At 38.2% G+C, this 27994-nt stretch overlaps 2 protein-coding genes across 3 annotated transcripts in view; one reads left to right on the forward strand and one right to left on the reverse strand.

Moving 5' to 3' along the window:
- Positions 1 to 14215, forward strand: part of LOC124149258 (pleckstrin homology domain-containing family A member 8-like) — a 30406-nt gene extending 16191 nt beyond the window's left edge. Inside the window, exons 10-12 of the mRNA XM_046520720.2 lie at positions 391 to 521; positions 1312 to 1444; positions 6938 to 14215. Coding sequence (XP_046376676.1) covers positions 391 to 521; positions 1312 to 1444; positions 6938 to 7135 — 462 coding nt within the window. The 3' untranslated portion in view covers positions 7136 to 14215. The remainder of the gene's footprint in view (positions 1 to 390; positions 522 to 1311; positions 1445 to 6937) is intronic.
- A 1018-nt stretch (positions 14216 to 15233) lies between these two features.
- LOC124149259 overlaps positions 15234 to 27994 on the reverse strand; it is a 30260-nt gene continuing 17499 nt past the window's right edge. For both annotated transcript variants that reach the window (XM_046520722.2, XM_046520721.2), the window contains exons 9-12: positions 27794 to 27930; positions 24033 to 24226; positions 22978 to 23115; positions 15234 to 22291 (exon numbers count right to left, since the gene is read on the reverse strand). In XM_046520722.2, coding sequence (XP_046376678.2) covers positions 21604 to 22291; positions 22978 to 23115; positions 24033 to 24226; positions 27794 to 27930 — 1157 coding nt within the window. In that variant the 3' untranslated portion in view covers positions 15234 to 21603. The remainder of the gene's footprint in view (positions 22292 to 22977; positions 23116 to 24032; positions 24227 to 27793; positions 27931 to 27994) is intronic.

Here is a 27994-nt window from a genome sequence, read left to right on the forward strand (position 1 = left end):
CACTGGTTGATCTCTCTCATTTGAATGTGCCCTACTTGGCATTTCCTGCCTTTGTCTTCATGGAAGTGAGATCACATGTCAAGCGAGAGAAGTTAGATTTGTGACAATGTAAACACCATTCACAATCAAAACTCATCAAAACAGAATTATTTACTTTCAGTTCTAATCAAATGTAACTAAATGAATGGATATTTTGAAAACTGAATTTGGAATCCTATTTCTCCTGTTAAAATCCCTAATCCTGAGTAAACTTTCTGTCCCACACAAATCTGGCTTGGATTGAATCAACTGTACATCATAGTAAGAACTGGGGACTGATCTGTTGTCACTTATACTGAAATAAAGTGTCATTAATGCAATTCACATCATGTAAGACACGTTTCCTTCCAGAAAATCCAGCAGAAGTATTCTACCAACTCGAACAGCTTTGCGACACTCCAAGACATGGTGGTGTATGAAGTCAAGGCCAAACAGCACACAAACTCCAACTCTGCTACAGTAGCAATACTCTGGCTCAAACGGTATGGTGTGATTTTCTTATTTCAGACCATTTGTAATGATAAAGAATTTGAGTGACAATTACTTGTTATTTCAGTTTGACTTTGCAATGTAAATGATAACTTCTTTGATAGGCATTTAGAAGTTGGAGTACTAAGTAAGGAAAAGAATATATGGAACTGTTATACTGGAGTAGAGAAGCCTGTTATGTACACACAAGGGTAGTGATGACAACCACACTCTGTAAATCACTTGCTTGATAACGGTGTTAGAACCTGCACCGAAACGTCGCTCTTAATTGTAATAAAGAAGTTGTTCATCCATATATTCTTATCCTTACTTAATGTAAATGATACTTGATTATTACTGGTCACATAATGATTTTATCGCAGATTGATGCTTACACACATTCATGATTTTTATCACAGATCAATGTCTACAGGGTAAAGATTATCACACATTGATACAAGTTTATCACACACTGATTATCACACATTGGTACTTAACACAGAGTTTATCACAAATTGATACTTATCACACACTGGTTATCAGTGTCACAGACTGATGCTCATGCCATATTGATTATCACAGATTAATTATTATTGCATACTGATTCACAAAGATGTCATGATGTCAATCACTTTTATTGTCTAAGACATCATCATTTACAGACTGCTTTTATATGGCTGGAATATTGCTGAGTACGGCGTTAACCAACCAACAAACAAACAAAACGTTTGACTCTTACAGAATACTGATTATCACAGATACATAGCATAAAGGTCTTCAATTATTGATTGTATTGTGTTTCAGGGGGCTTGAATTTGTCCTGGAATTCATGCGTGAAGTGTGTTCAGGTCAGCTTGACCTTACATTGTGTGCAAGCAATGCTTATTCCCGCAGTCTAAAACCTTTCCATGGATGGGTTGTGAGGGGCGTGTTTGCTGTAAGTTAACATACTGGCAGTTATTTATGTGCACAAATGTCTAAAATGTAGCTATAATGTAAAATGTAATAACCGATGACTGCAGGTATTTGTATGGACGACAACTTCTTTCTTGTTTATTTTATTGTTTTGTTCATTTCGGTGCAGACACTAGGCTCTGTATCAAGCACCTGAGGCATGTAATGATGTAGAGCAAACAGAACATGCAAGTAAAGCATTGTGAAATGTGGGGCAACCTAGTGCTTAAAGTGTTCACTCATCAAGCTTATATAAAATTGTCTAGGTTAGCAAATCAAATGCCACGGACACACTTGCAATTTATTTGTTTGGTCTTGAAAGGCTGAAGAGATGTGATAACCTTGATCTCTGAGACTGGGTAGGTAGTATATTAAGTATTATACTTATCCTGTCTCAAACATTGCATTTGTCTCTATTTCCAAATCAAAAGTTGAAACTTCCCTTGCAAACGCATCTGTTTGCAACTGGAAACACCCTACCCAAACGCAGCCCTTCAGTGACACCCGCAGCCCAAGTCTCTTGTTTCACTGGCATCTTGCTCAAGACATGTGGTTTTACTTCCCTTTACACATCATCACGAAGTAGAGAAAAGGCCTTGATTATCTTGCCATTTGCCAACTACATTTCATCAAACTGTATTTTGCAGTGGATTTATATTCTTCCTTGGCATACTTGGTTTTTTTACGCCACACTACATTCTTCACTCTTGTTTTTCAGTGGATCGATATTCTACCTAGACCTTCATAGTTTTAATGTTAGGATACATTTATTCAATGACTGACAACCTGTTGTGAAGGCTGTTCTACCTTATACATCGCCTCCTGCGGATCCTACACCCTTGCTGTCTCTTGTCTTGGGAGACAGCATGCACTAATGCGTCATGCTTTGTCACTCTGTTGGGGGGCACGAGTGGCCCAGTCGTCTAAGGCGCCGCGATTCGCTGTGCAGAGTCGCGTCCCTTGGACACGCCAGAAACCTATGATGGTGGGTTCGAATCCCGGTTCGCCCCGATTATGTGTCTAGGTTTGTCAGCACCATACCCGTGCTCGTGGGTTTCACTTAAGTGGTAAACGTCGGAGACCTGCATCACTTCAGGCTTTCCTCCAACATTAAGCTGACACGCCGCAATATAACTGGAATACTGTTAAAAGCGGCGTTAAACTCAACTCACTCACTCACTGTCACTCTGTTACTTTGCAGTATTAGACTTACAACAACTCCTCTACCCAAAGTCTGTTACCTTCTCCGACGAGGCAGTCCCAGTCGCCACACCATTCATCCCGGGTCTTAAGGATCGTCTGCTGCAACCCCAGCACAGTCCACCTCCACTGGACACCATGCTGGTTCATTGTTGCTGACACCTCATTCCACAACCTCACATCAGCCAAATCCGCTTCAGTCTTCTCAACCTCCAGCTTGTTGACGTCTCCTTCATTTGGCGACTGCAGTTCATTGTACACATCTCCTCCTTCAATAGGTCACCTTGATGATGACAATGTATTCTGTTTGTTCGCTTAATGTTTCAGCTAATTTCCATCTATATGACAGAGGTCTGTAAATAATCAAGTCTGGACCAGACAATCCAGTGATTGACATCATGAGCATCGATCTACGCAATTGGGATACTCTGTTTTGCATCAAGCAAGTCACCAAGTCTGACCACCCAATCCTATTAGTCATACAACAAGCATGGGTTGCTGATATTCTATCCAGGGCTTTTCACGGGTATTACAGTGTATTATGTTGGATGGTTTCCCAGCTGCCTTTGCATTCACCTCAGAGGTCTGACCCTTCATTGTCAATGTGAGGGTGCCATAGCTGATCGCTGGATATGTCCTTTGAAAGACTTAAGGAAATGACACTCCCTTAAGGCGCCCACCTTCCTGTGTCTTTTTTGAAGGCCCCACAAGTAGTTGACAATGCTCAAAAGTTGAGTAAGAGATCTTTTTTCACATCATTAAGTGTGTACAGAAGGAAGTCAATGACACAACACAGGGGCCAGTAAATGTTCTGCTGTTTCAGTTGACTGTCATATGACTTTAGATGGAACCGCCTCTAAGAATGATCAGCGATGCACCTTCAACCAGCCCTATAGTTTTTCCAACACATACTGACTGCTGGACAACTAGGATCTCAGTTGACACCAACCCCAGTAGGCGACAGATTGCAGCTGTTCTGGCCCACTTGACGATACAGGACAACCCTTCATCATGTCGCTCATGAAGGAGAGGTGTCGGCTGTATGCAACAGCCACATATGCTGTCGTCACCGTCCTTTTTGCACCTGCCAGTTTGTTGAGCCACCATACAGTCACTTGTCCAGAAGTAATTTAAATCCTGGATCCAGCTACCATCGTCCCTAACTTCAACTCACAAATATATGTTGTGCCAAAGAAGGGCTGAACAAGTCTGCATGTTTTGCAGTATGCACATCTTCTACCCCTTTGTCTAGGACCATCCACGACGCTTCCGCTTGGTCAGTCAGGCAGCAAACTATGCACCCAAGGGCGTCTGGTGTGTTTAGGTTTACAGAATACTTATGTACATGTGTCCATACCTCCGTTCTACTGCAGATACACCTGGGACAACATTTCACTGGCATGTCCTGCCTTTGAAATTTCCTGGGTATTTTACGAGAATCACAAAGCCTGTCATCTCCTTCATCCACCGGACGGGAATCAGACTCGTATATATTTGTGTACTTGGACGATTGCTTACAGGTTCACACCCAGAGGGAAGTACTCATCTGGCAGCTGCCCTTCAACCAGTACCTCTATCACTGCCCCGGTTGGCTTGTCAACATGGTGAAGTCTGACCTGATTAAGTCCCAATGCCTGACATTGAACAAAGAAGTATTCAATGCAACCTGCGACTGCCTTCTTCTCCCACAAGACCGGTGGCGGACCATTTCCATTGCTGTCACACACACCTTGTGTCAGCAAAGCTTTCTTCATCAGTGACATTTCACGTCTGACACCTGCAGATCTTCCCATATTAAGCTGACATGCTGTAATACCTTGAATACTGGTAGTCACTCACTCATCAGTGAAAGAAGTTCTTGGGTATAGGCACTCACAATGCACAATCACCTCTGGTCGTTCCTCCCTCGTCAGCAGTCAAACTGCCACTCTTCATCCTGCCTCATCCCCACTTGGGGGGGGGGGGGGGGCACGGTGGCCAAGTCGTCAAAGGTGCCGCGAATCTCTGTGCAGAGTTTGCGTCCCTTGGGCATGCCAGAAAACTATAATTGTGGATTTGAATCCCAGTTCTCCCCAATTATGTTTCTAGGTTTGTAAGCACCATACCCGTGCTTCGTGGGTTTCACCGAAGTGTTAAACGCCTGAGACCTGCATCCCCTGGGGCTTTCCTCCCACATTAAGCTGACATGCTGCGATATAACTGGAATACTGTAAAAAGCGGCATTAGACCCAACTCACTCACTCATCCCCACTTGGACTGGTGGACTCAGCCAGCGCACATCAGCAATGAATGGTGTTTCCTTGGTGATATTTACCACCACTCACCTTTTAGTGAAAGCATCTCGTCAGAGCTCGGCGCCCAACTTATGGACTAGCAAGTAGCGAGACAATGGTCAGACGACGATTACTTGTGGTGCATCAACAACTTCGCTTTTGTGACGGTGGACGTCATACTGGCTGATGTAACTTTTGCTTTTCTCCCTCCTCAACATAGCAGCAGTCCCATCTTCCAAGTTCAAGCATGGAAAGTCAACCAAGTCTTCCCACCCCATTCTGTCTGCCCATCTGGCATGTATGGAGAAATACCTGAGGTCTAAGGCTTATTCAGGGCATGTTGCTGTTGTCGTTGTTCCATGAGACAATTTTATGATGCTAGGTGGTCTTTGAGAAAAACAGTTCCAACAACATCTCTCCTGCACTGTCTGCTATGCCTCAACAGATTGCTGATTTCCTCAACTATCTTCATACCTATCTGACAGCCATTACCTGTGCTGGCTCTTGAACGCAATTCTTGACCATCCCTGATCCCTGTCTACTGCTTGTGGTTAACAACTCGAAGATGAGATGTAAAAGTTTTGTCCTGTATGGTACTTGACGTCTTGCCTCCCTGAAGTACATCCCTCAGATAACTATTTTTCTGCTCGTCTCAGCAACTGTGGCTCATGCCAGCATAATACATGGACTAGATTTCATGAGGATCAATTTCAACCGACACCATCACAGTGCAGTTTATTTTGTTCTCAGATGGGACTTCATCGCTAATAATCAACTCAGGCACTGCAGTCACCCTTTGGATTTTTCTACCATTCTTCAAGCTTCTGCCGATTGCAGAATTACTACTTCCAAGGACCATAAGGCTGCATGAGGCGTGTGAACTCGCTTCTACATTGGCTCTTCATCATTACTGGTCCGTCTCAAGGGGTGCTTCAGGCAGTCTCAGCCTATCTTTGTTGGTCACTACCTTCATATCTCCGTTTAAGATCTTTGCCCTCAGCGGTTTGGCCTCTTGGTTCTTGCACAGCAAATGATGATGTCCCATGAAGATGAATATTCCACCCCAAACATTATACTCGTACACTGAAGAAGCTACATTGTCAATCCTGCTTTATTATTATGTACATGATTTTTCAACTCAGAATTATCATTGTTATTAGCACAAGCGTCTATTGGGGTTGACATAAATCGATTTGTTCGTAGTTGGTGCTGGGTACCTATTGATGTTACACCGATTAGTGATGTAAATATGTGAAGTACATGAGAGGTTTATATTATTACCTCTATCAGATGTTAGTGGACAAATCGACCTCCCTCCATCAGTTAAAGTGTGCAATGTGTGAGACAGGATAAGTAAGAATTAGTCTTATACTCATCCTGTCTCACAGGATATATTGCCTACCCCTCTGAGGATTGAGTCGTCTACCTGTACTTTGGCTTCTGAAGTCTTGAGCCTCGTGCGTCATGGATGGGCGTTGAGGTTGGGTTTTTCAAGTAGCAAACAGTTGTGTTTGCAAGCAAAGTATCTACTTTTTGTTCGGAAAAAGAGACACAATGAAATAATGTGAGACAAGATAAGTATTGAATATTTATTTTAATGTAAAATTAACAATACTGCTACAGAAAACATGGAGGAACCCTGTAGTCCTGCTGATTTTACTGGGTATACATTGGACATTTAGGACATTGTCATTGAGTAATTAGGATGATCGTTAACAACTTATTGTTTGATATATTATACAGTTTGAACTAGCAGACAAACAAGTGGTGCTTGGGGGAATTGAATCAAATAGCTGGGACTGCCAAATAGCTCAAGTCTAATGCCCTGTTTTATAAAACTCTTTCAGGAAGAAACTATAGATTAGACTATTTGATATATGTTGCTTATTCATAAAAATCTGATTATTTTGCTCGTTAACTTTCTGCCCAAACTGTATTTTGTTGTGAACACACAATGCCATGTTGTATTTTGTTGGTTGTAAAACATGTTCTGCATTTCTTAGGTTGCAGTGAAAGCGCTACCATATCGTGAGGTGTTCTTGTCTCAACTAGCAGAGGTGAAGTGTGACACCCAGAGCTCCATCTACCAACACTCCCTTAATGAGGACTGTGAGGTCTTCATCCGGTCTCTCAGTTTCATCACTCGAACCATCAATGACTTCTATGTCAATCATGATCTTGACTGTGCTGATCAAGTTTGATAGGAAAACCACGAGAATATTTCAACACTCCTATGACCAAGTTTGATTTGAGCTGGAGCAATGTACAAATGAAGCGGTGAAGCATACCGGTTAACTCCCTTAGATTTGAGTTTGGATTGAAGCTGTGTATCAGTAATATTTGTATTCTCTCTTTCACTGTTTAGACTTTCAATTTTGATGATGCATCAAAACATGGATGATCATATTTCAATATTTGAGTTCCCTTTGAACAATACTTTTAGACTCATGACTTTGATCAAACAAAGAGAAAAAAAACATCCAAACATTATTTACAATACCATCACCAGTGTTATAAGGCACTTCTTGTTTAACCAAATCAGAGACAAAGGCAGGTCATTAATTGAGATATCTTCAAGGATTGGGGCATGTATTAGGACATTGTACATATCCACTATTTTCATTCCTGACTGGTAAACGATGTAAAAATGCCTTATTATTTGCCCATCATTTTCAGTGTTTACTTCACATTGTACAAATCTTCAGTTATGATGACAAGGTACAGAACACGAGAATTGTGTTACTTACAAGTATAGACTCTGTTTGTTCTTCAAGTTGTTTTCTGTCATGTGTGGAGGGGTCATTCATATGAGTAGAGGGAGATAATGGGTCTATGTATCAGAAGAAGGTGCAAATTACATTTAATTCAAGTCACAGAAAACATTAATGAAAAATCTGTAATGACTTTCCTGCATTATGTATGAATGCATGTTTAAAAACTCAGTAAGCAGCTGTCACTGAAGTCGACATCATCTGTCATGATCCTCCATCATTCGTTATAATCCTTCATACATGTCTGATGAGAGCTGGACCCATTCAACATGTTGATGAAACATATTAATGATCATGCGTATGAGCCTTTGTACATAAGGATGTTAAGGCTTATCTCACTAGTACTACTACCAGTGCCAGTGGTAGCCTTGTTTACTATCTTAGTAGTAATATTGTTTAATCAATTTGCTATCTTGTAGTTACAGGGGCCAAAGGGACCAAAGAGATTCTCATGTTTAATATATGTCAACTTTAGTTGATCCTTACATATTTTTGGGTGAAATAGGCTATCAGCTTATCAGAATTACAAAAAAAGGAGCCCATTTCGACAAGATTTACAGTCTGCGGATCTGTAAAACATGTTTTAAATAAAAGTCGCCTAACTGTATTTATTTGAAGGAAGTATATTGCATTTGGAATCAAGATGTAAACTTGATTATTTGTGTATGTTAACCTATGTTTAGATGACGAGAGGGAACTGTGTTTACAGAAATAGTGAAAGGTCAGGGGTTGGCCATGAGGGGATCTTCTTGGCTGGCATTTCATTTGATGATTTGACTTCCAAGATCAATATGATGACACATATCAAAACTTTAATTTAATAGTCACAAGAAAATGTTCATTATGAAAGTCACAAGTGTCTCGGCTTGAGACAAAGCACAACCTACAGCTGCCAATGTTTCTGGTTATGTGGCATTTACTGATTCTCCATCTCCTATTTCAACCTGGCTTTTCAGTGGTACATTCTTTCTTTGTACTGTCACAGTCACTCAGTCTATGCTTTGTTCTGTCATGACAGTCTATGCTTTGTTCTGTCATGACTCTGTTTTGTCCTGAAACATGGCAGTCTATGCTTTGTCCTGTGACATGGCAGTCTATGCTTTGTTCTGTCCTACAACAGTCTATGCTTTGTTCTGTCACATGGCCATCTATGCTTTGTTCTGTCCTACAACAGTCTATGCTTTGTTCTGTCCTATGACAGTCTATGCTTTGTTCTGTCATGACAGTCTATGTTTTGTCCTGTGACATGGCAGTCTATGCTTTGTTCTGTCATGACAGTCTATGCTTTGTCCTGTCATGACAGTCTATGCTTTGTTCTGTCCTATGACAGTCTATGCTTTGTCCTGTCATGACAGTCTATGCTTTGTTCTGTTATATTACAGACTATATTTATCCTTCACATGTTCATGTTTACCCTAAGCTGTTAGTCGGGTTTGACCCCAGCAATAATGACTGATTTTACATTTGCAAGAGAATATGATTCCTTGTTGAGCATACAGATTACATGATAAACATTATTGAATCAGAAAAATTCATTGCAATTTGAATTCATTACTAAAACATTCAAACATGTAAGGAAATTACTTTTTAGCTTGAGTAAAAGAATTATAGATTATTTGTGTTATAATCCCTGCATAATTGTTTTTAGGGTTTAAATTTATAAGGTGTTTCTTCATGGGTGTACATACTCTAATGTATATTGTTAACAGATAATGCCTGTGACTGTTCATGAGAGTGTCCAAGAGAAGGTAAATGGTAAATTTTACTGTTTCCATGAACAGATTGTGTCAATGTAGCGTTTCATGTTAATACTCTGTATATTTCTTAAAGTGTGTTCGTCACTTTTAGTGGCTGTTGTATTAAATAGTATTCTCAGTTGCCATGGATTGAATAAAAGCATATTGAATAAGCAGCCTGTATATTTTAAGGAAAACATTGCATGAGAAATAATGTATACATAGTGAGAATATGTGCTGGAAGTTGATATGTGTAGTAAAACAGATATATCAGTGTATTGAGAATGTTGTTAAGGTAAAGATATTGTGAAAAGATCGCTTTGTGAAACAGGGTCCAGAGCACCCACCATATGCACTTGATTTGTTTAATTAGTGATGATACGGGGTCATGGAGGGCCCAGTCATCTAAAGCACTACAATATGCTGTGCAAAGTTGCATCCTTTAGGAATGCCAGAACTCTTATGATTGTGGGTTTGATTCCTACATTGGCCCTGATTATGTGTCTAGGTTTGTCAGCACCATAACCATGCTCATGGGCTTCACCAAAATGGTAAACATCCAAGACCTGCAACATTTTGGCTTTTCTCCAGTCAAACTGACATGCCAGGATTTAACTGAAATATTGTTAGGCCACATCAAACCAAACTCACTCATCGTGATTCAGTGCTTTATCCTTTGTTTTCTGTGATTGATCCAAAATAGTCAAAGGTGTACTTAGTATTGTTTGATCAACAGCCCTGCTATCAGTAGTACACAATAATATAGGTGAATGTCCAGAAAGAGCACAAAATATTTTCTGTGACTTTTTGACAAATGTTCCTTCATTGTAATATCAAATTTGTTCACACCTGAAATCTATTTTGTTTCTCACATGATAGTTGGAGAAGATTAATTGAAATTCCTATTCCAACAAACAAACTAAATTTGGGAGTTTATTTTGTGTAATTTAGGCAGCAAAGTTTTGTGATACCCATCATTCAGTGAAGGCTTTCTTTAGAGACACCATATTGCTTGATGGTTGGTTACTTGGGCTATAGTTGAACAGTATGTTCAGGAAGTTCCCACAAAACGTGACAAGCACTAACTACCATGCACTGACACAGAATTGTTCAAAAGGAAAGGTGCATTTTAACAAACAACATGCTAAATCGGTGCAAATAGTTTGTGAAACAACTTGCATGTTGAAGTTGTGTTATTACTGTTGAAAATATTGTTCTACTGGATGCAGGGCTGTTTCAAAAGGCTGTCTAGATTATTTGAGAAGTCTTGCGAACATGGGCAGTGAACATGGGGTAATATGTGGTAAATTGTATACCAACAAAAGATCTTCTTTACAAAAACTTATTTATTCATTTGTTGTAGACAATTGCATTAAAATGCCATTAGTAATGAAAATATGTATCTATGCATCATGTTGTCTCTATATAAGAACATGATTGTTTGGTCCCTGTGTCCAGCATTGGATTGGGTTTGTCTTCAAGACATTCGTCATTTGAAAATACCAGTACATTCCATAGAAACAGGAAAAATGGGAGAATGTGTTTCCTCTAAACATTGTTTTCCATGTATGCATTTATTTATCACAGTTCTCATGACAGTTGTGACATTTCGTGAGTTGAATGAGAGGATAGACCAAATGTTTGTGATATTCAAGTTTGTAAACATGCAATGTTAATCTTCAGTTTCAAATATATATGTTGATTATCAAGGTACCTACGGTATTTACGTTAACACCAAAAAGGCCTAAACATATTTAAGGTAAAAACATGTCATTTTTAAACAAGCACACCTTTTGTTAAACACTAAGTTTGACCTTACAAGAATCCTTTATACAAACATAAAGAAACATGATAATAATAAGCCTAGTGATTGAATTTTGCATCATACTGGCGTTCATGTAACGTGCATTTTCGTACATTGAATGAATATTCTAATTAACATAGTTTTAGGTAGCATGTTTAGTTCCTTCTTGCCTATTTCCTCTCTGATCTCAACTGAATCTTTTTTATTAGTGTAAATATTCACTTTCAGAGGTCAGGCAAAATCATTACAAAGTTTACTGATGTAGCACTGTAGTAAAGATTTGTGAAATACAAGTGAACTTGTTGAAAAGCAACAGTAATTATATCCAACAGATCATTCAGTGATTTTGTAAACAGAGATTGGATGCAGATTTTCGTTTTCATCTCACCTCCTGAATGGGAATTGAACTGACCACCTTAGTTTGGGTTTTTTTATGCAAAAAATTGAGTTAAATCCTTGTCTGAGTTTGGTGAGACTGTGGTGGGGATCTGATTTCTTTACCTGAGACGTATATATATGCTTGATTAATTTAAAATGACATGGCTTTCTTGGTATTGTTTATCTAAAATCTTTTGAATCCAACTTCACAAACTAATATCTTTCATTCTTTAATTTTGAATGTTTTTTGGCGATACTCACCTCATGCAATACATATACTTGAGTCTGATATGATACACACCTCGAAACTCAATTTGCACCACTTATCACATGAATTTCTCCACTTGCCTTGCGTCTCAGCGAAAAAATGTTGTCACTATGAACAAGTTTGTCTAACTTGTATGAATGGTTAATTTGGGTGTGCCCTGATAGTTTTTGGTAATCAGCTTTAGCATTTTGTTTCGTGATACAAGGAGAGATAACTGTAAGCCTAGTAGTCATCTGGCCGAGTTATTGCACAATGCAATGTCACATATTCCTCTTTGAAAAGTGATACAGAATTAAAACACTAATTGTAACATGGGATATTGTGTATTGTATTATGTGGTACAAATTTGTGATGTATTGCTGAATTGTGACAAGCCTCCTAATTTCATATTTCAAAGTAAATTCATAAAACTCTTACTGCATCATCAATAATATTTCTTTGTTTGTTCAGCTTGTGTAGATATTTTACGCACCCTAAAATAATAATCAACACCCCCTAGTTGACAAGTCGTAGTGTTTATTATGCTTTTTCATTGAAGGTCACACAAGATATTGTCTATTTGAACACAATTTTAGGTATGTTTTGCACTTGATATTCATTCAAGTATGAATGACAATTGCTATTTGTGAACTGTTCTTAGAATATAGGGATTATTTGCTTCCTTTATTACTATTTCTTGTTTGATCAAAAGTTTCATAATGTACTTGGTATATTTTATTGATCAAATACAGTCCTGATAATGAATTGTCAGAAAACTTGTAAAACCGCCTTCACCATCATGCATTAGTGCATGCTTCTTAATATTAAGGATGTCTGCTGGTTTAGATTCAGGGTACATGTATTTCACTTTTTTCTGATATCAAGCCGTTTTGTTTCAGAAAATACCTGTTAAAATGGAGAGAAAAAAGGGGTTGCAGCACATCGCATTTTAACAATAGCTCCAAATTCACACTTTCTTGTTTGTAAAATATTTTAACAACACATGAATAAAATGTTCATCTATAAGAAAGATATCAGAAAATATATGTAAGTGAGGTAATTAGCTAGGTAATGGATATAAAAAATAGCATGCACATTAACATTATTTGGATTAAAAGTCAATTTTCCTCATTTTCATCAGTGCCAGCAACACACAGTGCCACACAAGAAAGTTAAATGCCTTAATTATTACACATCTTTGAAGTGCTTATTCCTTTCATTTTTGCAGTAAGCAATATGCAAGTTATTAAATAAGAATTGTTCACTTCATTGTCTGATACATTAACCTTTATCTTTGACTTTTAGTCTGATTCTCAGCTTCACCTATTCACATTGGGGATAGACTTAGAAATGGAGGTTGCACAGCGTTACAAGACCATGTTACAGAAATACCAATTGCATAATATATTAGGTAGCATTCTAATTCTCTAAAAGGAAGTACTTATAAAAATATGAAGATAATTGAAAGTTAAGTTCCTTTTGATATCATTATTGGGCTTTCATCATAATTTTTCAGACCCCGTGATATGTTTTCATCCACTTTAAATTTTCATTCACTGAACAAAGGATCAAATGGCTTGTCAAATGTCACAATTCTACATACTGTATGTTCACTTGCGTGATAACAGTGTAAGAACCAAATGTTATGTGTTTATTTACTTGTTTTTGCATGATTTTGTTAAAATTGGTTATATATATATCTAAATGTTGTATATATGTTGTGTTCAAGTGTGTTTAACATTGCTGACCAAGAGGAGAAGTAGACCTGGAACAATATATTGCTTATGTCACTATCAACATCCCAGGAAATGTTTTGCAATTTCTGTTTGGCAGTTGTATTGTTACCATTATGTTCTTTGAATTGTTGCACTGTTCTGGCAGCATAGGTATTCTATATTCCTTGAAAGTCCTGTTCTGTGAACATGACTGACTCCAAACATGCATGTAAATATGTATATAATAATATATGAGGACAACATTACTTTACTATGTGGTGTGAAATTTGGGAGGCTGTGGGATTTTGAATGAAATGTGGTGTTTTGTAGGACAGCTTTGTTGTGACTTTTCAAGACAGGAACACCATATTAAACAAGACTGTTTATATCAAACCAAAATTAACTTAGCTAAGTGTGTATCTCTGCTTCATTACTGATGCAGGACATTCATCAAAAGTACAACAATATCAACAGTGTGAGATTGTATTGATTCTCTGGTCTGTCAGCATTGTCAAACACGGACCTAATTAATGTTTCTACATCATTGTACAGAAAGTTTCTGAAAGGCCTGCCATCTTCCCATTTGGTGTTAGTTACAACTGCATCCATACAATATATGATTTCAACTTTCTCATGAGTCATGTAGTTTCTTTTAATAGTCAAGAATGTTCCATTGTTGTCGGCACTTTTCACATTTTGGCAGAACAGCTTTTCCTGTCCACAAGGACATTTTTCATCAAAACATTCCAGCTAAAATATATATAGAGAATCTCACTCAAGTTCCTTTTGATATCAAATATATCAACACTCATTAATAAAAGTGGAAAATATTTGATATCAAAAGATACAAGAGTGAGATTTTATTTATCATCCAACATCATTCTTCTAACCTTTACCGGTTCACCCCATTTTATGTTAATAGGTTTGTCAGCACCATACCCGTGCTCATGGGTTTCACCGAAGTGGTAAGCGTCCGAGACCTGCATCACTTTGGGCTTTCCTCCCACATTAAGCTGACACGCCGTGATATAACTGGAATAGTTTTAAAAGAGGCGTTAAACCCAACTCACTTACTCTAACCTTTTCAGTTTGTAGACAGTAATAAGAAGTGACATCATGGTCGCTTGATCTCACATGCGCCATATCTCCTGTGGGAGCCAGTTTGGGATGATAAATTGAGTCTGCACCAGACAATCCAGTAATGAAAGATCCACACCGTTGTATGCAATCAACCGGATTAGTTTCGTTGCATCTTACATTTTTGGACTTCTTCGAACCCCAAATCCCCATGGTGGTCAAGATATGAAGAGGAACACAGCCTTTAAATTCCTGTAAAAAAGTCTCATAATTAGTTGAGTGAGTGATTATGTGAGTTGGGTTTAACGCTGCTTTTTACAGTATTCCAGTCATATCGTGGCGTGTCAGCTTAATGTGGGAGGAAAGCCCGAAGTGATGCAGGTTTCAGACGTTTACCACTTTGGTGAAACCCACGAGCATGGGTATGGTGCTGACAAACCTAGGATTCGAACCCAAAATCATAGGTTTCTGGCGTGCCCAAGGGACGCAACTCTGCACAGCGACCACCATGATGAGTTGACCTGAAGACAGATGGTATGACAGTTTCTAGCAAACAATAACAAACAGTGACTAAAATGATTCAACTTTTAATACAAAGATCAAATTGAAAACAAATTTGTCTTGGAAAAATAATAAAAGTCTCCTGGACAAGTAATGTCAAGATTGACCAAGACAGTACAATATATAAAATAAACCTGGTCCTGTGAGATATACAAACATCTTGTGCAATATTGGCACAAAATCATGCAAAATAAATGCAGGTATTCATATAGAATCTAAATTTTGTCAACTCCTTCAAACAATGCAAACATATAATATTTTTCCCCAAAACCTATCAAGTATTTGCTTTTGAACTCTAATGTTAAAATACTGTTTTCATATCAATCACAGAACATTTAAGGGAATAAAATGAAGATATTTATGCCCTTGTTTTTTGGTTAACGTTGGTTACTATTTACCTATTGCACACTTGTGTACAAAATGTGTTGTTTTCAGAAATGTTTATATGATGCTATCTAATCTTTGGCTTTAAGTCCGTGAAATTGAATCACTGAACACTGGAATGTTTAAGAGTGTCTTTCAGGAATGTCTATCTTCTTGGAAGGCAGTCAATAATTGACACTTCTGTAGTCCCATCAGAGGTTACAGCAATCACATCTGAACATTTCTAGTAATACCAAAATAATCACTTGCTTTACAGAAAAGCCTGTCCCTTTTTTTAAATTTCTAAAAATAATTTTTTAAATTCCATTACTTGTAATCCAAAAATGTAGTTACATTTAAACATTTTGCTCTTCTAAACTCACTCCTGGAAAGACTCCATTTGAAGCAAAGGATGACATTTTTCTTCAAGACAAATTAATCAACCCAAACAAGAAAATACAAATATAGGCACAATGCAAAAACAAATTTAGTCAGACTTTTTTTTAATTCTGAAAAAACATGTTATTTAATTTTCTTCTGGTTTTATTCCTGTCCTCCCTTCAGATATTTTTGGAATAAACACCTGTTAAATGAGGGAACTGAGTTATGCCTTGCCCATATTAAAATAACAACTAAAGCCATATAATGGCAGCTTTAAAAAGCTTTTAAATACCCAAATCAGCATCCAACATTACCTTGGCAAATAGATGGATGTGGATGTTTTATTTTGATGCAATTATGCCATAAATATATTAGTTTTGTTCTGCAATGATGTAGTGAAAATGACATATTTCAAATATCCCGGTACATGTATCTGAACTTGATAGAGGCAGTGCTAAGACACTGAACAAATGCTGACTGCTAGCATACCCTACGCAGGATTCATGACATTTCTAATCATGACAACATCATAAGTCTGTATAGATCATATAACTATTTGAAGGAGTTGACAAACATGTGGATTGACACTGGTTAACATGAGTTGCTGTAATATTAGTTGATGAACTCACTCAAATAACAACATTGACACTTGTTAAATATTTTGTTAATAACAATGAGTGACACTCCATGTTCATTGTGTTCTCAAATGTAATATCAAATGTACCATGGACAAAGATTTCACGTCACCATTTATGTCATGTGTTTGAAAATTAATTTAATCTCATGAAAATCAGGTCTTTTACTCAATATGATACCTCTCTGTGGGAAGATCTGAGGGCTTCTAAATTCTTAGTACGAGTGATTGAAGAATGCAAAACAGCATATCTGTTTTCTATATCTTGAAAATGAACTAAAATGACAGGTTCTGAAAGTGGGAAGTATAGCGGCATCCTAATATTGTAGTGGATATTTTCATACATCCTCATTTGTGAGTATCGCTTCTTGTACAACCAACAGGGAATTACCATACTGCGACTATGCTTGTCGTAAGAGGCGACTAACGGGATCGCTGTCATATAGCTGGAATATTGCCGAGTGCGGCTTAAAACAACAAACAAACAAACCGAATGAAGAATTGTGTTGTGTGGTCTTCAGTTTTACAAACAGAAATTTCAAAATCATGGTGGTTAAAAAATGAAGCCAAATCATTTTAGAAAGCTGTCTGCTGATGGGCCCAAGAACAGATGCAGTCTTCATTTCAATTGGTTCACCTGATGCAACCTTCTATGTAGGCGTCCTCAGATCTTTTTAATGCAAGGAGGTATCGTATCAAAGTAAATGATCTGAATTAATGCATGTGTAGGTTACTTGTAATTGGCATGACATTAGTTACACTGTGCAAACATGATTAAGACACTAATAGTCTGAGGTAGCATCAATCTGGATGGTTAGGATTCTACCCATAGTTAATAATGGGATACTCCCATTCCTAATAAATCATCAGTCTCGCAACACATATTTGATCCGATCAACTTAGTTAAACCTCACTATGTTAAACCTGAAGGGATCGTTAATAAAATCGGAAAATCCATAGACTAACATAAGCAATAACCCAAAATGACACAAAATATGTGCAGAGCATTGTTAAAATTGCTCTTGTGAAAGGAAAACTATTCAATGTGACAGCCTTAAATATTTTTGAGCTTCAATGATTTTCTTGTTCTCCAGACGGAGACCCACTTACAGGTAAAAAGCCCAACCCCAAAATTTGACAAATGAAAGAGAAGCACTTGTACACTACACAATGTCAGTTTAAAGACTCTGGTTCGACTTCACTTTGAAACATGCATGTTTGGCCCATTAATTGGTCAATAACTTGCCACTAAAATGGACCACATTAGAAGGTATGTGGACTGTTGACTTAATGAGATGCATTCAAGATTAAATGTTCAAACCGCTGTCCACTTCATCAATTCAAAGTGGAAATCTGACAATTTATGTATGTTGACCGTTGTGCAACACACAATATTGACTTGAAAGACTCCATACAGTACATACTCTGATCAATGGAATGAATAAAAGAAAAGACAAACTTGTAAAGCATACAAGGGAGTGTTCAAGATTGTGTTATCTTGAAGTCCAAGGTTAACCAGTATCAAGCCCTAGTTTGACACTATACAGTAGAAATGGGTATATTTATCAACGTGTAAATAATACTGTCTTACTTTGGCACGATCACAGACAAGTCAAGATGAAAAAAAGTAAACAACAAAATGTCTCACAATTAAATGTACACTTGTAGACAATGGAAGTGGACTGTGTCTTAGTTTGCGTCTCCCATAAGCACTAAAACAAACACTCAATATGTACATATAACCAACGTGATCTCGATGTAAATATCACTGGTAGGATAATCAAAGGGAAAAATGATAAATCAGTAATTTGCAAAGTAATAAGTAAATATTTTTCACAACTTCAAAAGTTGAAACATTGAAAATGGTAATGTATAACTGTAACAAATAGGAATTGGGGGTAAACAGTAAAGAATATGTGTAAATGTTTGTCCCTATTTTCAGAACATTATGTCACTGGATTTGGCAGGTAATATCGTAAAGAGGCACTATTCAAGTGAATACTTTGACAAAAACTACTGTCTCAGTAGACGATGATCACAGAACAAGGCAACAAGATTAAATTACTTGGAGACAGACACATAAAGATATTCTGTAGATAAACATTCATGACTGAACACATATAATCTGGTGTGTTCATGCAATAGAATTTTAACACCGTCAATTTTGGTAATACATCAACTTCTAAAATCTGGTGGATGAATCTTGATCTTTCACTAATGCAGAATATGAACATTTCAAAACAGGAGCAATAAACAACTGCATCTCATTTTCAGAACTGATGATTTTGATAAAGAGAAATCATCATTCTATTCTATGTTTGTCATATGATAAAATGACCAACATTCTACATTATGCTGATATTCTACATTAGAGAAGTCAAACACTGAAAGTTTCAATGAAACCTGGATAATAACACACAATCGAGAAGTATTTGAGTATTTCATATGAGATTCTGGTTCTACTAAAAGCACAACCTCAATCCTATGATACTATTGCAAGTAAAGTAATTCCATGAATTCTGTAATCTAGTTCTGCACTGAACTAAAATGTCTTTAATGTTAATCATTTTGATCATGAAAAGGGATAGAAGTTGAGTAATACCAAATCAAGCACTTCTATTTCAAACATCAATATTGACAAGACACTGCCGTTTTTCTCATCCTTGAAACTTATTGGGACCATAATCAAACAAATACGCAACAAGCCAATGGATTTTCATACATACTGAAGTGACCAGTATGAGATTTTCTCATTGCTTTGAGAAAGTAAAGTACCGGGTAGACTGAAATTCTTCACAAACTTGTAAAGACAACTATTTCTGTCCAGATATGGAGTAACTTCACCTTTCCAAGATGAGAAAAAAGAAATTTGACGATATCCATTGATGCAATAGAAGAAGCTGCATACTTGAAATTTAACTGCTAACTTTTCACTGTAATGAATCTAAGAAGCATCCTTGTATAATCATAAACAACAAAAACAATTCACAAAGAAAAGCAAACATTGAAAGTATGTTACGTATGTTGCTACATAAACTTTGCAAACAAGCATTTGCTTAATGTAGTTTTTTTTAAGGAACGTTAGCCATTGAGAAAGTTACAATATACATTCAAGCTCTTAACTCTGCATGAGGTTTACATACTCAAAAGTGCAATTAGGCTAAATACTTTCAGTACAAGAAATCTTAGCTTAGAGCAACACAGTAAACCAGACATTCTGACATGAAATTAATTGATTGAAATAGCTTTATGAAAGAAATATGATGAATGGCAAAGATTAACACAACATCAAAATGTAATACACCACCATCACAAAATAATAAACTTCCAACAAAGTATATTAGCACATCATTTAGATATATCTATCAATCCACAAAATTGCATCAACGGAAGTCATAAGGCATGAAAATAGTTGATATGTTTTAGTTTTTACCAAAATTAAGTACATATACTTACTGAAAAAAAAGCCCTATTAAAAATTTGATATGATATATGCAAGTTCAGACATAAAAGTTATTCTTCCTTGGAACATGTACCGGTACTTGTAATAGTTTGTAGTGTCCAAATGTGTTTACATGTAACTTGTTAATGAGAACTTTGAGACAATTCTATATATACCACAAAACATCTTAAAAAACAAGGTATGACACTGTAACCTTAAACACTCATGTCAATAAGTGTTAAATACTCATGTCACTGAACAGTGAAATCAATTTATCTTGGCCGATATCATTGAGAGAGTAGGGCCACTATTACATATAGATACAGAGCTTACATATATAAATAGGACATATATTTTGATTAGGTGTATGTTAAGAAGTTTTACTTTTCTCCACTTAGACAGGATATATAAAAGATAAAATATTGTAAATGATTTGAGCATAGTATTCGTTGTAAATTGGCATAAGTTTCATTGAGGAACACAACTGTATTGCCAGTAAGGCTGCACTTGTTTGAACAAAATTTACATCATTCTGTAAAATCCATTTACATGGATAAATGTCATGAAAGCTGCTACAAATCAAAACCGAGCAATGTGCTTGTACTCATCCAACTGTCTCAAGAGAAACCTTTGTCATCCTTTTCAGGGATTAATGTTAGTGAAGCCAACAAAGTATTATGAAACGAAAATTTAGATGATACAAACTGAAGTTCTTCTCTACAAAGCAAATAAGATCCTACCAAGTTAGATACATAGAACAAACCAAGAGCTATGTATTGTCATAAAACAGGAAACCTTTGTTATGAAAAAATCCAACTCTTTCAACAAACAAACCGATGCACCCTTCCTACTCAATACAAGTGACCAATCCTCTGTTGTCGTGATAGGTATTAAGTAGACAATCACTAACAGAAATACTAAATCCATGAAATACATCACTGCTGACGCTGTTGTGCATTCGTTTGGACTCCTTAGAGCCTGGCCTTTGTTGATGTTTTAGGCCAAAAAAATATGTTTCCTGAACAACCCATATCTGGAGCCCCAACCCTACGCCCCATACCTCTTACAGACATTCTGGTATCACCCATATATTATTTTTGGATTGGCTGAAATAAGAAACAGATTTTTGTTTTTGCGTGAGGAAAATCCAACAGGAAGACAATTGTTTGATTGCTTTGCTGGACAAACATATTAGATTTAACCCTGATTCAGTGGTCTTGAGTAAGGCAAAGATGAATTTGAATTTGTTTCATACATACGATTCTGTCAAAAGGGTGTATATGACTCCACACTATGTGACTCTAACGGATCACAGATATATATTACAGGGTCATGTTCAGAAAAGAATTCAGATTGTGTATATCAATGTATATGATTAATGCACTTTAAAAGAAAAGCACATTAAAAAAGTCATGCTAAAACTGCTAAAAGCATCATTCACTTTCATGAATCATTTTCAGTTTCAAAAACCCTGTTCAACACAAATAACCTGTTCATAAACATGAAAAACAAACCAAAAAGCACCAACATTTCTTACAAGCAGAACAAAAGCGTTCCATATTACGAAAACATTTTTTTTGTTTTTTCCAAAGCATTAAGTACTTTAGCAATATTAGCATCAAGAGCAGCTATGCCCTCTCTGAAAGCTTTGTCATCCACTGTTGACAGTGATGTAGTCGATGTCACTGCAGACACCACAGATCGAACATCCTCTTCAATAGTACTGAGACTAAGATCTAACTCTGTGCCCTTGAAAGCTTCACTTTGTAGTGAACTAGAGTCTTGGGGGGCTACCTGACTGGGAATGATGGGCTTGGAGGCGCCAGGGGTTCCCTCTGTGTCAAGCCCACTGTCACTCGTATCAAAGTTGGGCTGTGGCAGTTTCATCACCTGTCTGCCACTCCCTGTGCTTGGCTTGACTGGATCTCTGATTTCACGACTTCTACTTGAACAGTTCCTAAGCAACATCTCAGTCACTGATCCTCGGTCACTCTTCGGGGAGGAATTGAACGGTGACATGTAGCTCTGGAATCCTTTCTCAAGAGCAACAAGGTCTTCAGTCTTTGGGGTCTCTTTACGTAGTAGCTTGTTGTGTTGATGTAGAGCTTCTTTACTAAGAGGAGAAACTTTACTTTTCCTTGGAGATGACACAGGATTGTTGTCAAACTTCAGGTTTTTCTTGGCACTTGCCACAGCTTCCTTATTTACTGTTGGCTGGCCCGGATCAGACATAACACTCTTGGCAGGACTAGAACAACCAACAAACGACCAGATTCAAATATTCTAATGTTAATGAAACAAAAATCATAACAGGGAGGTTATTGTAAATTTCAGTTCTTCCTAATTAGCAACATTATCAAATCATCAGGTTTAATGCGACTCCTAATCTCATTAAAATCAGATCTTAGTGCTCGCTACCACTACACAAAGATCTGAGGACATCACGTTACAGTTCTCATCAAAAAGACCTTTCATGAACTTTGACCAACTAATGAAATGACCAACAAGAAGACAACATTTGCCAATTACAACACAGCTTTCACATGCTAGTTTCACAAGCTAGTTTCATAATGCTTGTTTACAGCACAGTTTCAAATGTTTATCCCATTGCAGCAAGAAACAGACAATGATTTTGATGGAATCAGTCGTACAAACTGCCATTCAGATTAACTTGTGTTAACCTTTCCAAGATTGCATGATAAGAAAAAACATTCTGAATGTAGCTTTCCCAATCTGGTGACACTCTGACTGGTCGGACGAAATGTCGTTCTGAGGTGACACGTAATGGGAAGTCCCCAGATCATTTATCAGCAGTAGCGAGAACTAAGATCTGATATTAATGAGATTGAGTGATCCAGAGAGGATGAATTAAAATATATTTGAAACTTTGCTATTTATACTGAAGTAAAACAATCAACAAATGACAGAACCTACCTGTAGCCTGATCCCTGTTTATTTAGTAGAAGTAGCATTTTCTGAAGACTGAAGCTGTTTTCTATCGTAGATGCCCCATTTGCTTGACCACCATTATCCAAACTACGAAGAACTTCACCTACACCATCTTTTAATGTCCTGGGAAAGAAATACAAAAGAACTGTAAGATAAATAAGGTGTACATCCTTGATTATTCCATGATCTCCCCTATCAAAATCCTTCCTCACAAACCCAGCTTCTTGTCGTCTCTGCTGTAATATTTAGAAACATATCTTAACCTACTGAAAATAGCTTGAATCAATAACCTCAAAATACTTATCCCAGTATAGAACCACTACTTGTAGTCTATTGATCGCCCTGGGTCAAAGTTCTGACCCGAGAGCGCTCTTTCTCTATGGCAGGGGTTAGGGGCCTGGTCCTTTGGCCCACTGAGCGGTATTGGCCTGTTGGATGGTTAATACTTTTCATCACCTGAATTCTTACCCAACTAATTTGTGGAGAGAACTGATGACATGTCACTCATTGTATTTGCTGTAAAAAGCGCCATGACCGTTTACATAATTGACAGAGGGGAGCGCACATTAAAACCACATACAAGTTAAATGTGTTGTCGGAGATCGAGTGATACTGCAGAGCCAAACTTGGGTCAAACATTGATGAAACTCAAACATTGTTTCATAATAGTTACTTGGCAATAAGATACCCTTTCTACATTGCTGTTTTCTGAAGAAAAACACAACAATAAAAATAGTAATATACACAAGAAAATATTGACAGTCAGGTAAAGTTTAGATCTTAGGACGTGGTGCTTTACCTAAGCATAACATATAGACTGGTGTAGAAGTTGGTCAGGTGGCATGTAATATGGCGAATATGGCCTTGAGCAGATAAACAACCAATACCAGAAGAATATTAATTTTACTATTTGTCCATATGGATATGATGAAAAATGACCAACCAGGCCAGCATTTTTTTCATGTGTAAGTTGTTTCTAACATCTTAAAAAACAACATATCCCAACAATTAATCCCACAATGCCAGAGAGCATGACTTACTGGACCAGGTCCTGCAGCCTGGTGATCTCCAAGTCCCGCTGTTTTAGAGACACCTGCAGGATGCGGTTCTCACTCTCTGATGCTGCATGTCTCAGGTGACTTCCCTCAGTCTGTTTCCGGGCAAGTTCCAACTCAAACTGCAACTTCTGAGACTCCTTGCACGATTCCTCCCTGGTTCTTGTACAGTCATTCTCCTGATAATTATATGAAATACCAGACATACTAGATGATCTTTTCCTATTTACACAACATATACAAGAATAGGCTTTAATGCCAGAGTTTCAGCTGTACTTAATTTGCACCACTTCCGACAACACCCTCCAAACTCACATAACTAGGGCCATTGGAATCACTTGTACGTACACTTGTTACTGAATAAAAGTAAAATTTGTCAATATCTTTTTTTGAATACTTATGCTGCATTACATATTGTACTTACTTCTGTTTCCTTCAAAAACAAAGACTGGAAATGTCATCCCTTGAGAGAAGAACTTGTCCCTGAACATAGTTGAAACTGCTCACCCAAACACATCCTGCATTCACCGCACCAGTCAACTTACATGTCACTCTTCTTGTTGAGAAAACAGCAATGTCCACTGAAGATACAAGCAGGGAGGCAGCACCATCTCAGATGGGCCCATTCGTGATGTAATGCAGGATAAGCATTAAAATAAAATATATTGATAAATTAATACTTAATCCTGCATTACATATTGCATTTTATCCAATGGTTGTATATACCTTTAGTGTAGACTGTGTGTGTAGGTGTAGTACCATCAGGCGAGACTCCTTGCACACCAACAGCTACTGCAAACTGCATGCAGGTGGAGACTCAAGCAGGACCCACAGGGGCTTGGTATACTTCGTCACAGATCTTACCAAGTCACATAAGTCGTATTACTGTCAAATAACATCAGTACAGCGGAGCTAAAGAGATGTTAAATGAACGTATTTCTGAGTTTGACGGACAAAAATGAATACGTTGGTTAGAGACATCATGAATGTCATAACCTCGATACTCCTCCAAGAGAGGGAGGGAGTGAGTGAGTGAGTATGGTTTTACGCCGCTTTTAGCAATATTCCAGCAATATCACGGCGGGGGGCCCAAAAATGGGCTTCACAATTGTACCCATGTCGGGAATCGAACCCGGGTCATCGGCGTGACGAGCGAACGCTTTAACCACTAGGCTACCCGACCGCCCCTCCAAGAGAGGGAAGCTCAGGTGGTAGCATCCGGGTTCCACCAGCAGCATCGTTTGGGGTTGGCGATTTGCTGAGCACTTCAGCATTGCCAATTTCTAGTGCTGTATAGTCCTTGCCAAACTACCCAATAGTTACAGTATCATAAGGACTAGTAGAAATTTACCATTTTTAAGGGTTTAGACCAGTGGACTAAAATGTTACTTTCGACCGGTGGGTACATATTCTATTTTGCATATTTCGCTTTGATAAAGAACAGACGAGTTGAAATAAAAATTATTGTAAATATTTGATTCTAGTGACCATGAAATACAAATTCAATTCATGAAGGGATACAGTTCGATTCACTGAATATGCAAGTGAATCGTAACAGCCCTAACAAACACTAAATATGAGTGTAAACCCCCAGCAAAGACCCGACAGCATTTAGTGAGTGAGTGAGTGAGTGAGTATGGTTTTACGCCGTTTTTAGTAATATTCCAGCAAATGTGCTTCACACATTGTACCCATGTCGGGAATCGAACCTGGGTCTTCGGCGTGACGAGTAAACGCTTTAATCATTAGGCTACAAGACTGCCCCGGACAGCATTTAGAACGAAACAAGTTCAATAATGGTGGGAAAGGCAACACATGCTACAGCAACAGAAATTGGCACTCATCCTATAGCAGCGGAAGAAAGTAACATTTTCAGTCCACTAGTCCTTATAACATAGCAAGACCCTTAAAAATTGCAATTTTCCACTTGTCCTTCTGTGCCGGGTCTGGAAGGGTCAGATAGGCCATTACTAGCTTGGTGAGATGGGGACACAGAAATACCAAATGGGAGAACTGCCCATTGGTAGTGGACATCATTGAACTGGAACCTGAGGAACTTCCAGTCACTGGGATGGATAGGGATATGCAGGTAGGTGTCCTATAAGTCGAGACTAATCGGGGAATCGTAAGTATTGGTTCTGGTCCTGAACACTCCAGTAGCACTCATTGAACATGGAGAGATTGTGAATCATCCTCATCTTCTCGGAGTCCTTCTTTGGTGTTAAGGTTGGGGTGTGCACAATCCCCATGGCTCTTTTCTGAAGCAGCATATTTAAGTTGGCCACCAGAAGTGGATGTTGCTTCTTGGGGTAGAGCCATCATGGAGGCACCATGGTCAACGGCAATCAGATCAAGGCGGTAACCGCAGCATGTTAAAAAGGGTCTTTTAAGGCGATCCAGGTCACCCACCCATTTGGGTGTCAAAGACTTGAACGAGTGGGGGTGAGAGCTTTCAGTCGTGGTCTGAGTATTATTCATTGCCTTCCCTCACCGCCTCTGCCCTGGGATTTGCTACAGCAGGACTGATACCGTGTAGTTGCATGCCTAGGAGGAGCAAGACATGCTCCAGAGCTTTTAGGGCTGTCTTACCTCAAGCATAACTCAAGACCTTGGCATAGGTATCGGAGATCTGGTTGATGAAAAGAGATAAAGCCGATCACGGCTGACGAAGGAGACAGTGCTTAAACTCCAGATCCCAATTTGAGGTGGCCAAATAAACCAGATGGCCGGTTGCAGCGATCTCGGCGAGTTGGCAATCAACCACCGTCTGCAGATGGCCCATCCATATGGCATTGGACTCGGTGAGGTCAATGAGCACCTTATCTCAGTCTCGATGAAAGCCACCCGAGTGTCAGGGATCCTGATTGTAAACAGCTTTGACGTCTGGGACATTTTATGAAGGTCTTCTACCTAGAAGGCATGAATGGGAAAATCATCCTTCCTAAATCTAGATGCCTTGAACGCTGGAGAGAGTGTCAAATGACCAAGTTAAATCCAGCATGGGATCAGGCGGGGTTTTGACCAGATGGTATCTCTTTTACCAACACCAGTAGCTGAGAACCGCGCTACCGCAGTCAGACAATCAGCCATCCAATCTGGCATCTGGGACAGGCTGAGGTGAGTGTCCCACTCTGGGGATGTCTCAATTCTCTATTACAAATTCCTCCGATGAATCTGAGTGGTAAGACTGTGTTAAGTGAATAGACGAGCGATTCCTGGATTGGCTTAGACTGTGTAACTTAGACGTCATAACATCCCAGTCACGTGGTCTCATCTGCTGGGTCATGCCTAACACTTCAGTGAAACAACTTTTTTCATCAGCTGGAGCCCTGCAGCTTCATGCCAAAAGTAAGCCGGAAATGCATTAAGGAGTATTGCAGGATAAGAAAACATTTATGTATGTAAGAATACCCAAGTGAACAAACAAACAAACCTGTACTGAAAGAAAACAAATGTTTGATATCAACAACAAAAAACAAAGGATAACATTCACAGAAGGTTTGTACTCGTCAGCTAAAACAAGAAGAGTGATGTGTAAGTTGACTGGTGCGGTGAGGGCAGGATGTGTTCAGGTGAGCAGTTTAAACTATGTTCAGGAACAAGTTCTTCTCTCAAGGGATGACATTGCAGTCATACAGGACTAAGTAAAAATTGTAGGAAATATTTATGTGATGGACATATGCACTGGTCAAAAGGACCACAAACAGCTTATGTATACAGCTAGATACATATGATGCAGTTCCTACCTTATCACCAAGTACAACAATCAGCCTCTGCCTCTCGTACTTCATGCGTTCGAGCTCCTGGGACAGTCTGTGGGTCAGCTCCTTCTCCTCCTTCAGCTGGCGGTGCAGAGATGCATTGTCAGTCTGGAGGTGCAGCACTGAAACACAAACATTGAACCACCTTCACTGCTGTCACTGGAGTGTCATGATTTTAGCTCTCAC

This window comes from Haliotis rufescens, unplaced genomic scaffold (genome assembly GCF_023055435.1).
Source record: "Haliotis rufescens isolate VD_foot unplaced genomic scaffold, xgHalRufe1.0.p SCAF_4, whole genome shotgun sequence".
Classification (NCBI taxonomy): domain Eukaryota; kingdom Metazoa; phylum Mollusca; class Gastropoda; order Lepetellida; family Haliotidae; genus Haliotis; species Haliotis rufescens.